At 43.7% G+C, this 16,486-nt stretch overlaps 1 protein-coding gene across 1 annotated transcript; it reads right to left on the bottom strand.

Annotated features, from left to right (window-relative positions):
• Window positions 1–952: 952 nt before the first annotated feature.
• Window positions 953–15,620, bottom strand: LOC134467878 (protein kinase C and casein kinase substrate in neurons protein 3-like). Its single transcript, XM_063221852.1, has 10 exons — window positions 15,269–15,620; window positions 13,075–13,143; window positions 12,463–12,619; window positions 9,016–9,251; window positions 7,905–8,060; window positions 6,208–6,383; window positions 5,770–5,890; window positions 3,470–3,537; window positions 2,944–3,023; window positions 953–1,804 (listed from the first exon to the last, which is right to left on the bottom strand). Exons 2-10 carry the CDS (start codon window positions 13,141–13,143, stop codon window positions 1,692–1,694), a joined length of 1,176 nt encoding a protein of 391 aa, XP_063077922.1. The 5' UTR covers window positions 15,269–15,620; the 3' UTR covers window positions 953–1,691.
• Window positions 15,621–16,486: the final 866 nt, after the last annotated feature.

Raw genomic sequence — 16,486 nt, forward strand, 5'->3', positions numbered from 1 at the left:
AACCAGTCGAGCCAGTTTCTCAACATCTGAGCATAAGACGTATACACTCCAACTGGCGTAGGCTTGGGAATTGTGTGTGTGCGTGTGCGTGTGTGTGTGTGTGTGTGTGTGTGTGTGTGTGTGTGTGTGTGTGTGTGTGTGTGTGTGTGTGTGTGTGTGTGTGTGTGTGTGTCTAGGTATGTGCCTTCTGTTAGAATAGCCTTCGATGCATTGACATGTGAGTTTGAAACACAAGCTCAACAATATTAATAAGTGTTGCTAACACAACCTTGTGCTTGAACTTCGCCCCCCTCCCACTAAAAGCAAAGAACACACCCAAACCTGTAGGAATACAGGTTATTGCAATGTGTTTCTAAATATAGTTTCCGATTTGAAACCTCTTTACAAATTTCACTGCGCCTCCACCCACCAATTGTCATTGACAGGATGCCTTCATATTTCAGACAGTGACAGACATCTTAAAGGTGCACTGTGTGAGTTTTTTACTAGTTTATTTCCAGAATTTATGCTACCCATTCACTAATGTTACCTTTTTCATGAATTCTTACCACCACCATCAAATTCTAGTATTCATTATGACTGGGAAAATTGCACTTTTCATACATGAAAAGGGGGATCTTCTCCATGGTCTGCCATTTTGAATTTCCAGAAATAGACATTTTTGACTGCAAAGATGACTGTACTTGGGCCATACTAGAAAATATTAGTTTATTACTTAGTAAACTTTAATGAAAAGATCAAATTTGGCAATAGGCAACCCAGTTTCAATGAGCAGCATAGTTGCAGCACCTCTTTTGACCATTTCATGCACAGTGCACCTTTAAGCAAATCGTCAAATTCTTGAACCAGAGCTTCCAACAAGCACAGAGAAAAGTTAAATATTTTTAAACAACCTCCTCCAATCCCAGAACTCTTGAATACAAACAAAAATAACAACATTCAAGACACTGAATAAATGTACAATGCTTTAGTGTTTTTATTAGGTAGAGAAGTTGAGCACCATGCCCAGTGGTGTTCACACAGTAGCTTGTGTGCCAAAGACATTCCTGACAGCCTTTGAGAGGTGACATCACAGCAGATAACACAGGCAGTCTAGAGCAGCACCTCAGAATTTTCACCATCTCTTCAAGGCTATAGAAACAGGCGTGGCCGAGCACCGATTTGAACACACCTTCCACGCCACATGCCACTCTGACACTGTTGTTTTCTGTCACATTATTGTTGTACACAGGAAAAAAATAACTTGTTTCACATTGCCATACATGTTCGCATGAGATTCTGCTAGCGGTCTCTAGCCCTCCATTGTCAAACATCTGTGCAAATAACTGAGGGGGAAATTTTATTCATAAACTCAAGTCAAACCTTACCTAGTACGTTTAAAGTCTATTAGGCCTCATTGAAATTCAGAGATGGAAATGAACTGAATTGAAACAAAAAAACCTGAAAATAGTGTACCATTCAGAGCAATGACATAAATACTTGTTTCAAACCTTTCAATGTAGTACTAAATTTTGGTTAATGTTACGGCATTACCCTCATGAAAGAAGGGGGATAACAGTCTCTGGGCCTCCAGGCACAGTGGTGCACACAATCAACTGTCCACATTCTTTTATTCCTGGTTGCTATGGTGACAAAAGACCAACTTTTGCAGCTGCGTATTGAGCCCTCTGGCTCCCCTGGTGGGCTGGAGGTCAGTCTGCAAGCTCCGCGTAATTGGCAGGGAAGAATCCCTCCACCCCGCCTTCCTTCATGCCTCTGCACCAGCCCTGCTCGTCTTCCTCCTCAATCTTCAGGAATTGCTCGCCTGAACAGACAGGGAACAGAAGGGAAACCAGTGAACCAAAATAGAACAAAGAATAATCTTATTTGATCAAGTATTATTGACATTATATCGAGGTTCATCGGGCATGGTTGAATATTTTCATTTGCAACATTTTCGTTGCAAAATGATTTAAACATCATTTTTTGACTTTTGCATTTTATTATTGGAAATGACTTCAGATGTCCTTTAATCTATGTGTGAATTCTTAGCATTCAATGTTTTAAACATATGTATTTTTTAGGGTTTTTTTGTGCCTTTATTGATAGGAAAGCGTAGTAACTCAGTGCCCTATCGTTAGGCCACGGCAGAGCCAGCATTCAATTATTTTGAGAACATACTTTCTACCCCCTTAAGAAACTACCCCCTTTATAAATAAGCTGTTACCAGAATTGTAATGACTAAGTCGTAATGTATTACTAAAGGCCCTGTGCACTGTCATAGTGGTGTAGTACTGTTTTTTCAGTGACTATTAGAACGCCCCAATGGTGGGATGGTGTCTGGTAAGGGGCTACCCCTATGTAAAATGCATTTAGCAATGGAATGCAATGCCCAATTAAAAAAAAATGTCTATTTCTCAAAATGTTCCAAAATGGTCATTTTGCAACGAAACTCTCCAAATATACATTCTCCAATGAAATACACACACATTGAAAGTCATAGCAGAATTCAATCACATTTTGAATTCCATCAAATTTTCCTCCAATTTGTGCACCTCAGATGTGTTTTCTAAGCTTTTAGCATTAGCTCCCATCTCTGCGATTGCACAGGAGAGTAGGCCTATTGAGCAAAGAGAAGTTGAGATGAGGGGCAACGGAGGGAGTATGAATACCAGAAGGGAGACAGAAGGATGATGCGCTATTGCTTTTCATCAGAGCCTGAGTGAGGAGGAGAGATGTGGGATAATGTGCTAGGACTTAATCTGGAGAGAGAGAGAGAGAGAGAGAGAGAGAGAGAGAGAGAGAGAGAGAGAGAGAGAGAGAGAGAGAGAGAGAGAGAGAGAGACTGGCACGCCTATTTCCAGAGGAGAAGAAGAGATAATTGATGAAGATAGCCAGGGGGGTATACAGTATGGGCTTTCTTATTTCAGATCCTGGCTCGCCACATTGCACTCAGAACTATACCTGCTTTGAAGGAGAGCTCATCTTCTTCCTCTCCCTCGTAATCATACAGGGCCCGGACTTTCACCCCTCCAATCATCACTCTGAGGCGAAGAACGATAGAGAGAGAGAATGGGGTGGAGGAGGAGGAGGAGGAGGAGGAGGAGGAGGAGGAGGAGGAGGAGGAGGAGGAGGAGGAGGAGGAGGAAGCGAGTGGGGGACAAAAGAATGATAAAAAGTGATGGCATCTCAATGGAACACACAACTAACTCCCAAATTGCCTTTGGGGGTTGAAGTGTGTGTGTGTGTGTGTGTGTGTGTGTGTGTGTGTGTGTGTGTGTGTGTGTGTGTGTGTGTGTGTGTGTGTGTGTGTGTGTGTGTGTGTGTGTGTGTGTGGGTGTGCGAGAGAGAGAGAGAGAGAGAGAGAGAGAGAGAGAGAGAGAGAGAGAGAGAGAGAGAGAGAGAGAGAGAGAGAGAGAGAGAGAGAGACAGAGACAGAGACAGAGACAGAGACAGAGACAGAGAGAGTGTTTGTGTGAGTGTGTCTTACGTTCGCTCCTCCAGGGATTTCTTGGGTTTCTTGCCTCTCTTTGGTTTGCCCTGAGGATTAACCCACTCCTGTTGAGAGAGAAAGAGCGCTGACCGTCATGCACAGCCCATATAAGGTGAACACTGGGCTCTTTTGCCTTTGATGAGAAGGATAATGGAGAGTCACAGGACAAGACAGGACAGGACAGGACAGGACAGGACAGGACAGGACAGGACAGGACAGGACAGGACAGGACAGGACAGGACAGGACAGGACAGGACAGGACAGGACAGGACAGGACAGGACAGGAGAGACTGCTGGGAATTCAAGACTGAGGTAGTCATGGGCAGGTGGTTGTGTAGTTAGACCTGTTGGCGTAATGTACCCTGAGAATTATGGCTCATTCTTTTGAAACTTAGTTGTCAGTAGACCCTGAGTTCATTCTCCCGACATCCATTGTAAATACATTCCATTGCAATGGTTGGGTGACAATACAAACACTAATGTTTAACAAACTCGGAGTACACCGAACTGAGTTTGTATTTCTGAACCCATCTGAGTACTCGTTCTATTGCACTCGTTCTATTGCACTCGTTCTATTGCACGTTCTATTGAGGTCGGGCAGTGGTGCTTCTAGACCAAAATTACCAGGGGGGGGGCAAAGAGGGGCCAACATGTTTTGAGGGGGGGGCCATACACCTTTTTCGTTGACCTAAACTTTTGCCAAATATCTGTCTTTGCCTAGAACACCTGCTTCAGCATCTGAAAGGCATGAAATTAATTGTATTAAAAGCTGAGAACCTCATGTTGCATTAGAACATGTTCATTCAGCTCTAGTATACCAAGTTTTTTCATTAAAAAAAAAGAAATTTCATGAGCCTATAAAGCTACATCGTACAGCTGCAGGCACTAGGGTAAATGAACAGTGGTTCTCAACCATTAAAAAAAAAAAAAAAAAAAACGGCCCCTTGGCCTCATCACAAGCTTCCCAATGCCCTCTTGACCTCATCATAAGCCCCCTTAGTATTAAAAAATTAAATGGACTAATGCCCCCCAATGGCAATTAAGCACCACCCCCTCTCAGCTGCATCCTTCTCAACCCCTGTCCTGATCAATTGTACTGTAGCTTTGATAATTAGCATATAGAGGCATTCAATGAAGCTAGACACGCCCTTTGAATCTCCCTTGGAGAAATGGGTTGATAAATGGGTAGTTAGCCAGACCAAAGTCTTGAAGTGACTTGCCATTGTGATAGCTAGGTAACAAGGACCAGGGCTACATCAACTTGCCAGCCAAATATGTTTTAGGCGGGTTTGTCTAGTTCATAAGGCTAACAGAGTATGGTACCTTTGGGGCACGCAGGCAAATGTAATGTCGTCATCTGCACTGTACCGTATGGTGTACACAGTGACAAATTTGAGGGTTTTGTTTGTGTGTGTGTGTGTGGGGGGGGGTGTCAACTTTATTTAGACAGGACAGTGAAGAGTGGGACATTAAATGAGTGGGAGAGAGAGACAGGGGAGGATCGGGAAATGACCCGAGTCGGGAATCGAACCTGGGTCGCCTGCATAGCAGTACAGTGCCCAGCCAACTAAGCCATGGCTGGGCCACAAATGTGAGATCTTGGGTCAAACTGACACCTTGATCTCTGGAAATATGGCATGCGTACCTCAGGCAACAGCAAAACAACACTTTGTACGTGCTGATATAAAAAAAAAACCAATTAATTTACAGCAACAGCCCACAAGCAAACACCTATTAACATAAAGAATTGCAAATATGCATGTATCTTTGTAAAAGTCATTAATAGTTTATTAAGAGGCCCTGCTTAATAATCAAGAAAGACAATGACGTGCGGGAGGACATTGCCAACATCACTTTGACAGAGTCAACAAAATGGAAAAGGATGCATAACTAGAAAGTTTAATTGCTGGAATGATGAATAGCTGGTACCTCTAGTCATGGCCAATAAGTGGGCACAAATGAAAAGAAATAAGGAGGCTACAAAATTAGCATTCCTATGGATAGATTGCTATAAGGATGGACTAGTGGGATGGATAGATGGGGGGATGGCTGGGTAGAAGCATGAACAGGTAGAAGGATGAGTAGGTGATACCTTTAGCCTGGGTCATTCAATCAGGGGGCATGAATGCAAAGAAAGATGGAAGCTACAGAACATGGATGGATAGCTATGATTGATAGAGAGGAAAGAAAGAAAGAAAGAAAGAAAGAAAGAAAGAAAGAAAGAAAGAAAGAAAGAAGCTGATAGCCTAGCAGTGTTGTGGATGGCCAGCTAGAAGGATGGCTAGCTGCTGCAGTACCTCTAGTCGGGGCCAGTCGGTGGGCATTCCGGGGCCGTGGTTGTTCTTCCACCAGCGCAGATCATCCGGCTCACTTATGGACATGAGGGTGTGATGCAGCTCACTGTACACAGCCTTCACACTGAGAGACGAGAGGGAGCGTTACTTGGCCAATTTGATAGAGGAACACATAGCGAGTTCATTTACTCTTGAATTAAGGTATTGCTCACAGTGAAACATTTAACCATGCCAAAATACAACAAATAGGCCTGAACGTACAGACATAAAGACTGCCATTCGATGACTATACATTGTCTTGTAAATGAGACAAGCGTACATGTCCATATCAATGTAAAAAATGCAGTAATGTACAGTATGTACTGTATATTGTATACGCATAAAATTCATAAAAAAAGAAGTATACAAAAATGCTGAGAGCAGAGAGCCTCAGACAGCCACCTCTCGTTATTGGTGACGTCCAGGTGGCGGTGTATCGACAGGAAGGCCTGTTTGAGAAAGCTGATGCGTTTCCTCTCCTCCTCCTGGGCCTTGTCAAAGATGGCCTCCATCTCCTCCATGTAGCGTGGGGCGTACGCCGTCACGTCTTCCAGAACCTTCTCATACTTCCCCCGGGTCTGCAAACACATCAGACAGAAAATCCTTCTATGATGTTCATTACAGTATTAAGTGTGAAGAAATCTTGAAGAAACTTTATGTTTCTGTTATCCGGCCTTCTTGGTGGAATGGACAGTGTGCATGCAGGGTTTCTTTACACTTAATTGACATTCACTGGGATAATATCCTATGCACCTGACCTGTCCAACTACAGAGGTGTGCAAAAGCGTCATTTTGAACTGCTCTTTACAGTATGACTACTGATTGGCTTACCTGACATGGTATGCCATAAAAAATGTCAAGTAAACCAACAAACACGTTGGTCCAATGAGATAAAATAAATCATTCAGTTATAAAACAACAGCTCTGTCTTAACTCTCAGGTCACCACACGCTCACATATTCTGTTACTGGACATAAAAAATCTATTAACATCTTCAGAACTGAAACCATAATTCTGTCTTGTTCACGACATACTGCATATTCATCGGCTTGATGTTCATAGTTAGTAGTGGTTACGCATTCCCATTTACTTTACATTCATCAATGCAAGTAACAGCTAACATCATGAACAGTTAAGACATGGCCTGTGTCTCAGGTCCTTTTCCATATAAAATACCTTGGTGCTAATTCCTCATGCACTGTGGATACAGCATTAGTTCACAGCTTTTGAAATGTACATGCAGAGCATATCGTATTCCTACATGCATATATATCTAATCGTTGTTGGAGAATGTATATGGGGCTCGACTCGTTAAGAAACTCTGTTGTGGAGGTGAATTCAGGGTGAGAGATGTAGATTTAAGCCGTCAGCTCTGTGCCTCTGCCATCAGGTCGTTATCAAAAAGGACATACATAACAATTACCTTTTTTAAAATTATTTCTTGGGGGCTTTTCACCCTTTATTGTTTTTTTTGTGAGACAGGATAGTGGAGGAGAGACAGGAAGTGAGCTGGGAGAGAGAGATGGGGAAGGGCCGGCAAAGGACCCGGACCGGGAATCGAACCCGGGTCGGCCGAGTGGTAAACGTGTGCCCTACCATATCAACCACGGTAGGGCCTACCTTTGAGTCAATTTATCATGCATTGCAGACACATCATTGGTTCACAACTAGGCAATCAAACTAGGCAATTACCTAGGGCCCCCAGTTGAAAGGGGCTCCCCAGGAAATGACTGGCTATGTACTCAGAGTTAAATGGCAGGAATGACAACTGGCAGTGTGGCAACACCTCCCTACACTGAATGATCGAAAAGTGCTACTGCTATTGAAATATTTCTTGAGGTGCCCCGTCCCCAATAATTTGAGGAGGGGGGACAGGCAAAAAGGACATACATAACAAATACCTAAGAGTTAATTTATCCTGCATTTCAGACACAACATAATTTTACCGGTTTTAATTTAACATGCATAAATACATGCATACATTAGATACATGCTGCATTGTTGTTAGAAAATACATACAGGACTTGTTGAGCAAGGATGTTGAGGTTGGCGAATGCAACCCAAGGGATGAAGGTTATGCGTTCAGCTGAGTGCCTCACCTTCTCGCGGTCCTGGCTTGCCGCTTCCTTGGCCTTGGTGATCTTGTTGACTTTGGATTCGCTCAGGGCAGAGTTGTCCTTGGCGGCCTTCTCCTTGTCAATGGCCGCCTGCTCACGCTGGCTGGCCTTGTGGTAGGCAGCACACACCTCATCCAGCTGAGTAGAGCAGAGTAGAGTAGAGTAGAGTAGAGTAGAGTAGAGTAGAGTAGAGTAGAATAGAGTAGAGTAGAATAGAGTAGAGTAGAATAGAGTAGAGTAGAGTAGAGTAGAGTAGAGCAGAGTAGAGTAGAGTAGAGTAGAATAGAGTAGAGTAGAGTAGAATAGAGTAGAGTAGAGTAGAATAGAGTAGAGTAGAGTAGAATAGAGCAGAGTAGAGTAGAGTAGAGCAGAGTACAGCAGAGTAGAGTAGAGTACAATAGAGTAGAGTAGAATAGAGCAGAGTAGAGTAGAGTAGAATAGAATAGAGTAGAGTAGAGCAGAGTAGAGTAGAGTAGAGTAGAGCAGAGTAGAGTAGAATAGAGTAGAGTAGAATAGAGCAGAGTGGAGTACAGTGGAGTGGAGTAGAGTAGAGCATAATTTATGAATCCCGAGGGAAATTAAGTTGTCCCTGCAGCATACATAAAAAAGTAGCATGCAAACATAACAACAGAATAAACAAGACATTACACATATAATTTCACATATATTAACCATATATAGCCATCACATATATTAACCCCTTAGCGCAGCACCTATGTTATAACCTGTCACCAAAATTGTAATGTCTATCTTAATCTGTTACTTAAGGCTCTCTGCACTATCATAGCAATGTTGTTATGATGTAGTTGAGTATTTTCAGCAAATAGTGAATAGGCCCGCTGGCGACCCCATCCGCAGCAAGAGGCTACCCATATAACCATTTAGCCAAAGGCAGATCACACATATACACACACAAACAAACAAACAAACACACACACAAAACACACACACACACACAGCTGTGCTCAAACAAACAGGAGTGCACTACCAGGGATAAGGTCAGGATACTACTGAGAACGCAATGTCAAATACTGTATATAGAACTGCACTGGCTATAGTATTACAGCAGAATAAAATAGTACAATATATGCACCTTCTTGAGTTTTTTGGCCCATGGCTTCTGTGCGCGCGAGAACTCCGTCTCCAGGTCGTGTGACTCTTTGAAGCCGTACATCATCTTCCGGGGGAAGGTGTCCTTCTGCCAGGTGCGCACACGCTCCCCCTCCTCGTTCACCAGCGCCTGGGAGATACTGGAATGCTGGGCGGACAGCCGCTCGGTGGAGGTGAAGAAACACTGCCAGGCCCGCATCAGGGAACCGTACAGCGGCCCTGCAGTCGGTGGATGAGGAGAAGAACAAAGACAGAGTGAGGATTAAAAATACATTACAGTACACCAGTGCTTTTTAACACTGGGGTCGGGACTCCATTTGGGGTCGCCAGGAATTCACATGGGGTTGCGTGAAATGTCTGAAGGTGTGTGAGAAAAGAATACTGATAAATATTACTAATTAATATAACATAACTATTCAATATCCTCTTTGATACACTACTTACAATCTTTGATCGTCCTAAACATCTATAGATTTAATAACCTACAACCTATGTAGCTCAGCCATGTTTTTATTTTTGTTGTGAAAAAAAATGTGTATGGGGTCTCCAGAAATTTGGGATGTCAAAATGGGGTCCCATACAAAGAAAGGTTGGGAACCACTGCATTACACTTAGGTGACGCTTTTTATCCAAGGCAACTTAAATTTTATTGCAGGGTAGTGGTTACAGTCCCTGAAGCAATGTGGGGGTTAGGTGCCTTGCTCAAGGGCACGTCAGCCATGGATGGAGGTGTAGGGTGAGGTAAGGGTGGGATTCAAACCCGCAACCCTCATCAAGACCACCTTCCTAGCCACTAGGCCACAGCTGCCCCATAATCACAGACTATAACACAGTACAATACCATACATTACAAAATGTATTCATATAGCGCAGTATCACAACAATGAAGTTGACTCAAAGTGCTTTCAAAATACATATACACATACACATTCCCACACCAGCTCTGGAGGCTGCCGTACAGTAGTCCAGATTACAGTACTTTAGAAGTGACTGTAACATCGCCTAATTTCATATCATCAAGACCTAGCCTACTAGGATAGCGCTACATACTGTATCATGGTAATGGAATTTGGACCTCAAAAATTGCTGCTCAGACATGCATTATTATAAACCAGTCCTCACAATACATTCATTATTTGTAGTTCAAGGCTAAAACCATGAACATGACACTGACCTTAACAGTAAATGTATGACAGAGGATATACAAAACACAATGTTCATTTATGGTGGTTTCCTCAGCCAAAAGTGTTTTCATCATGCAAATGTACAAAGAAAGGCCTAGGTTTTTGTATGTCAAAACATTGGAGCAACACTGTCAATGAGCAGTCTCTTCATAGTGTTAAGCTGTTCAGACATGGCTTCTGTTATTAATTTGCTGTTACCAGAATAGTAATGACCGACTTGTACATGAATCTCCTATGACTCTGTTTAATGTAGTTGTAGTGTAGTGCTGTGCTTGTACATGTAAGTATTTTCAGTGGGGGAATGGTAGGCATTAGGAGGCTACCAAATGATCTCAACATTCATCATAATAAATAAATATGATTATGGACACACCACCATCACATTAATATACTGTTTGCTCCTGGCATGCTGTATGATGTCAAAGTACAATCAGGGACAATCAGAGCTTAACTGGAATCAAAAACAGCCTGGGCACTTTTGGCACACACTGGTACATCACACAGCCCCCTGCTATTTTGATTCTATTTGATTTGAAATCGTATTGTATGACATTATGAATAGCCCAGTCCACTGTCTATATTACTGCAAAGATAGGCCAGTGGGCTGTCTCATCTAATTTGTGAGCCAGTATTTAAGGGAAACAAACAAGTTAACAAACTAACTAACAAAAAACAAATACGGCCCCTGAGGACTGTTGGCCCACTGGCAGAATGCCCTGCATGCCACATGACCAGTCCACCCATGTGTACAGTACACTATGCATGAAAAATAAGAGCTTGTGGGGTCATGGCACAACATGGCAGGGTGAGGGAGATGAGACACCGCTATAGAAGCATTCATGATTGAGCTGCGGAAATGCTTTCGCCCCAAATTTCCGAAAGAGTACATTAGCAATGCTGAGAACAAGCACTGATAGGCCAATGACCCCCTGCTCATTGCATTTGACTGTCAATCAAAACAATCTTAAAACAATTCTAACTGTCAATTAACCCATATAACAAAGCTCACTGGTCATTTAAACAACTTAACAGCTCTCTATAAAAAAGGGTCAGCCTGAAAAAAGGGCTGTTTGAAAGGGACAGGAAACTACCTTTTGAGCAAAACAGAGGTGACTCGGCAGGAATTTCAAAGGAGATAAATTGTTTCAAGTCTCCCATAGAGATGCATGGGAAATGGTGCTCTACTTCCTTGTTCCGCCCCTGGCCGTTGCTTTGCTTATGAATCGAACACACCACCATAGTAACCCGTTAAGACACGCCATTATACATTTGCTATTACAAGAATGGCAATGACCAAGTCATAGTGCATTACTCAGGGCCTGTGCTGTGTCATAGTTGTGTAGTTCACTTTTCAATGACTAGAACTGGGCATAGTAACATACAGTTATTGACGCTGCAGTGTCTTAAATGTTGGGCAAACAGTGTTAGCGTTGAGCACATTGTTGTTGTCAGCCTTATATTATAATTACTTGGTGTTGTTAGCTTGTGAGCTTGCTTTTACTACTGGTCAGGCTTGCATGACATCTCTATTACTTCTCACCAAGCCACAAAGCAGTACTGCCAGAAAAAAAGACGAATCTCTCCTCATTTGTTCCTTTATTTTTTTTAGCTGCCACTGGTTCTCACAACTTGTTATCTGCCTCCAACGCGATCAAGAAAAACAGCCAAAATTTCTAAACGAATCCGCAACTTCACATTCTGGGCTAAACCAAGTTCACAATGGGGACGGGGGTCTCAATTTTTTCTTTTTCCTTGATTGCTTGGTTTATTTGCTCTCTTGTGTTTCCCACATTGAAATTAAATCTGATCTTGGAAAGAAGAAGGACTTCTATATGCCACATATTTGACAAAATATTGGAGGGGACAGATTGGTACTTTCACAATATTGGGGGGGACGTGACCCCCCCAATGTGTATGGTGGTTACGCCCCTGACTATTACAGCATGCAGGAAGTACGGCGTGCATTATGGGGTTAATATTGATGATATTTTGGACCAGATGGAAATTAGCCCTTGGGCTACAATCTGGCATATTTACATATATGTGCATGTATGTATATGTTCATTAATGTGCAATGTCCTGAAGAAATAAAGTAAAGTAAAGTAATATACTGTTTGCTCATGGCTTGCTGTGCGAGGCTGAAGTACAGTCCACTGTGCATGTAAAATACTGTAAGAGCTCGCGGGGACATGACATGGCATGGCAGGGAGGTGAAGATGAAGATGAAGATGAAGATGAAGACTGACTGTTCTCTGTGATCTTCTTCCACTTGGTGCTCCACTGGTTGAGCTGCTGTGAGTACTGCTTCTCCACGCGCGCACGCTCCTGGAAGCAGGTCACCAGGTCATTACACGCCTGGAACGCATCCGGGGTCCGCTGCACCGTCCGCTGGTAGTTTCCAGGCTATGTGACAGAATGACAGAGAGGGAGGGAGAAAGAGAGAGGAGGGGGGGGGAGAGGGAGAGTAAATAATTCTTTATTAATAAAACAAGCGAGGATGAACATGTGCATCTGTCAAAGACTATTACATCCTTTCACAATAAATAGCAAGGTTGTTGTTTATTATAACCATTATTATTATTATAACACCAAATCATTGCTCACAAAAGAGAGAGAGAGAGAGAGAGAGAGAGAGAGAGAGAGAGAGAGAGAGAGAGAGAGAGAGAGAGAGAGAGAGAGAGAGAGATGAATGAGAGAGTGAGAGAATAGATAATGGACATGCAGTCCACAAGGCCATCACACTTCATTAAATAAGAGGGGAGGTTGTAAAAATAAAAGCTCATTATTGCCTTAATGCATTATCTACCGTCATGTCCCCAAGCCCCCTCCCCTAACGCCTGTCCCTGCTTAGTGCTTACCATCCAGAAGCTGAGTTTGTTGACATCCTCTGGAGCCTCAGTGGGTGGCCCCGACTCTTTGGCATCCATCTGTGAAAAAAACAACTCTGATGACTGCAAGTGTCCACGTGATGATCAGTGTTCTGTCAAAATGGGCTGCTTCGTCAAAATGAGCTACCTGTTCACATAGCGCAGGGTTGGCTGTAAACATAACATAGCCTTAACCCAAACCTTAACCCTCACCCTAACAACCCCTGACCCCAGGAGCAGGTTATACGTGTAGCTCAGCTTGATAGGGAGGGAGGCCATATCGACAGGAGGACCAAAGCTACTAACAGCCTTCACCGGGTATGGGACAAAATCATCTGTAAGGGCCCCCGCCCCTCTCAACAAATATGAAATGTACAATGACATGTCCAGCGACAGAATTCCAAGATAGGAATAACATATTTCTAGAATTTTTTTTCCCAATACTACATCTTGTCACGGCTCTGCACACCCCCAGCCCTCCCACATCCCCCTTTGCCCAACCAGGGGGCTCCTGGCAGGTGGGGGCCCCTATAGGCTGCAGCCATATCTAGCCTGTGCATTAATCCGACCTGGGACAGGACAACCAACTGGCCAGCCAGCGGCAGGCACACATGCTCAAGAGTGTCCATCTGCACACGGCCGCCCAGACCAGAGCACACCACCACCTGAGGGGGTTTTCCTGGTCCCACAGCCATGAGTCATGGCCATGTTTTGCTGTGAGTGTATTTGCTAGCTTATAGCCCTATAGCCCGGGCCTGGGCAGCGGCAGGCCATTTAGGCTTATTTTGTGCCTACTGTACACAGGCCCAGTGATCCACGCAGCTGACACAGTTGGCATTCTGAGTCTGGAATCTGTCAGAGGGGAACAGAGACCCAGCCCCCCCACCCCCCCACTGCCTCCACATTCCGCCGTGTGAGACAGCAGCCAGCCCAAAATAAACAGCGGAGGAAAGGTTAGATGGCTCTCCCTCGCCTGCCGGTCTAAGGAAGACTCTCTCTCTCTCTCCATTTTTCTATCTCTCACTTTCTCTTTCTCTCTCCCTCACTCATTAAATCTCATACTATCTGCCTCTCTGATATCACTTTCCAAACTCCGCCCAAGACATGTCTCTCTCACACACACACACACGTGCGTACACACACCCCACACACGCACACACATACACTTTCCAGCTTATTTTCTTTTTTTTGTCCTGATCCTTTTGCCCTGCCCCCTCAAGGCTGGACCAGCCATGTCTGTTTACATTCGGTATTGAGAGCTAGTGGACTGAGTTGGCCCATTAGGAGCAACCCAAGCACTCTAGGCCACTGCAATATCATGTATGTATATTAAAACTATTTATAGATGAATGCGTACAGCCTCGTATCAACACAGGCACAAACTAAGGTGGGGCAAAACAGTTGGAAATGCGTTGTTCGTCATGACACTGGAAATAGAATTTAGAAATATATATTTGTTCAATCTTTTTTATTATTTAGTCCATTCAGTGCCTTCAAGCACTTATTGCAAACATGTTTGTATCATTGTATGACAGTGGACACTGGACTAATAACCATCAATCATGCCCAGTTGTAGCGTATTTAGGTTATATTTATAACGCACTCATGTTTCATTTGAAACTGACTTCTGTATACCAAGTCTGCATAGAACGTCTTCATGTCCCATGCCATTACACTTCACAAGGAAAATCAGACATTTCCACACCACATAATGTCATTCATATGTTGCAGTACGTTTTTTTCCATTGACCACTACGGCATGAGTGTTGCAGGAGAGATTCAAACTATTTAAGCGCTTAAATTAGCACATAGGTGCCCCTCCCAGCAACGGACTACACACATTCACAGAGATAAACAGATGCACACACACACGCACACGCTCGCTCACTCAGTCACACACACACATGCACATTAATAGTCCTTCATACTTCACAAGAGGCTGCATGTTCACTTCAAACGACCTACTTTTCCAAACAGAGTGTACACTCTCACGGACCCACACACAGTCCTTAACACACGCTATATGGCTGTGGGAGTGAAACAACACATACTCCATTGCAGTAATAACTCAGATTACCATCAGGGCAGCAGCATGGGGATCTGACGAGAGAAGCAGGGCCGCCTGACTGAGCTTGAGGGGGGACAGCGTTGCGTTGGGGTGCCAAAAGACATATGAAAGTCTTACCTTTCAGTTGTCCCCTGAACACAGGTGTGGAGGCTTGTTACTTTTTACGAGGGTCTCTTGTTTTCCTCTGTTGGTCGCTTCTTCTTCTTCTCTCTCCACTTCCTTCTATCCCCTCATTTCTGTCACTCTGTCGCGTCTCTCTCCCTTTGCAGCAGTTTGCTTCTCAACTTGGCTCCGTCAGTGTCATATGATGGCAGCTTTCTCTCTCTCTCTCTCCCTCTCTCTCTCTCACACACACACACTCAGTCAGTCTCCCTCTCTCTTACGCGCACACTCTATTTAACACACAGTTACTCACATGTGTCCTCCTGTCACACGCACATACACACACACATACATGCGCACACACACACACACTTGCAGGGGTGTGTTAATGAATTAGTGTGTCCTCACATGGGGTGGTGTGTGTGCGGAAATGTGAACTTCTTTTCACCCCCCTCTCCCCTAACAAGAGAGTGCCAAGTGACGCCCGGTCATGCAAGCCAATTAGTGTGCATGTGCCTGCTTTTGTGCTGGTGCTAAGTTATGTGTGTTTGTGTCTTGGTGTGTGTCGGGGGGGCAAGGATTTCCACTGGGCAAGTTCAAAGTTCACACGCAGCACTGTACAGTAATAAAACTTTCCCTAAAATAACAACATGCAAGTAAAAATAATAAGCATATCCAACCAATTTTCCATTATTTCCCCAAGTAGTATGCAAGTAAAACAAAATATATTTCTGATCAGTTTTACTGCATAAAATACAGCCCTGCAAAGGAGGTAAATTTCAGGGTCCATCATTTGAGTGAAACCATAATTGTTCCAGTAACAGCACACACACACACATACACACACACACACACACACACACACACACACACACACACACACACACACACACACACACACACACACACACACACACACACACACACACACACATACACACACACACACACACACACACACACACACACACAGAGAATGTTTTAATGACTACATGAATAATACAAGCCATGCAATTACGTTCAGTGAATTATTTCACTTTAAATGCATTTAGTGCCTAACTAATAATTAAACGCTTACTCCTTAATTGGACTGCACTTGAAATAATAGACCTGGAGGTAGCACTGTTCTGTCAGAGCAAATGAATCGGATAAGCAGCGCACCCTCGGGGAAGGGAAGGCAAGCAAGCGTCTCATGGACCTATATAGAAAGTGTGGTGGGAGACGGATGTTTAT

The sequence above is a fragment of the Engraulis encrasicolus genome, chromosome 17 (genome assembly GCF_034702125.1).
Source record: "Engraulis encrasicolus isolate BLACKSEA-1 chromosome 17, IST_EnEncr_1.0, whole genome shotgun sequence".
Taxonomy (NCBI): domain Eukaryota; kingdom Metazoa; phylum Chordata; class Actinopteri; order Clupeiformes; family Engraulidae; genus Engraulis; species Engraulis encrasicolus.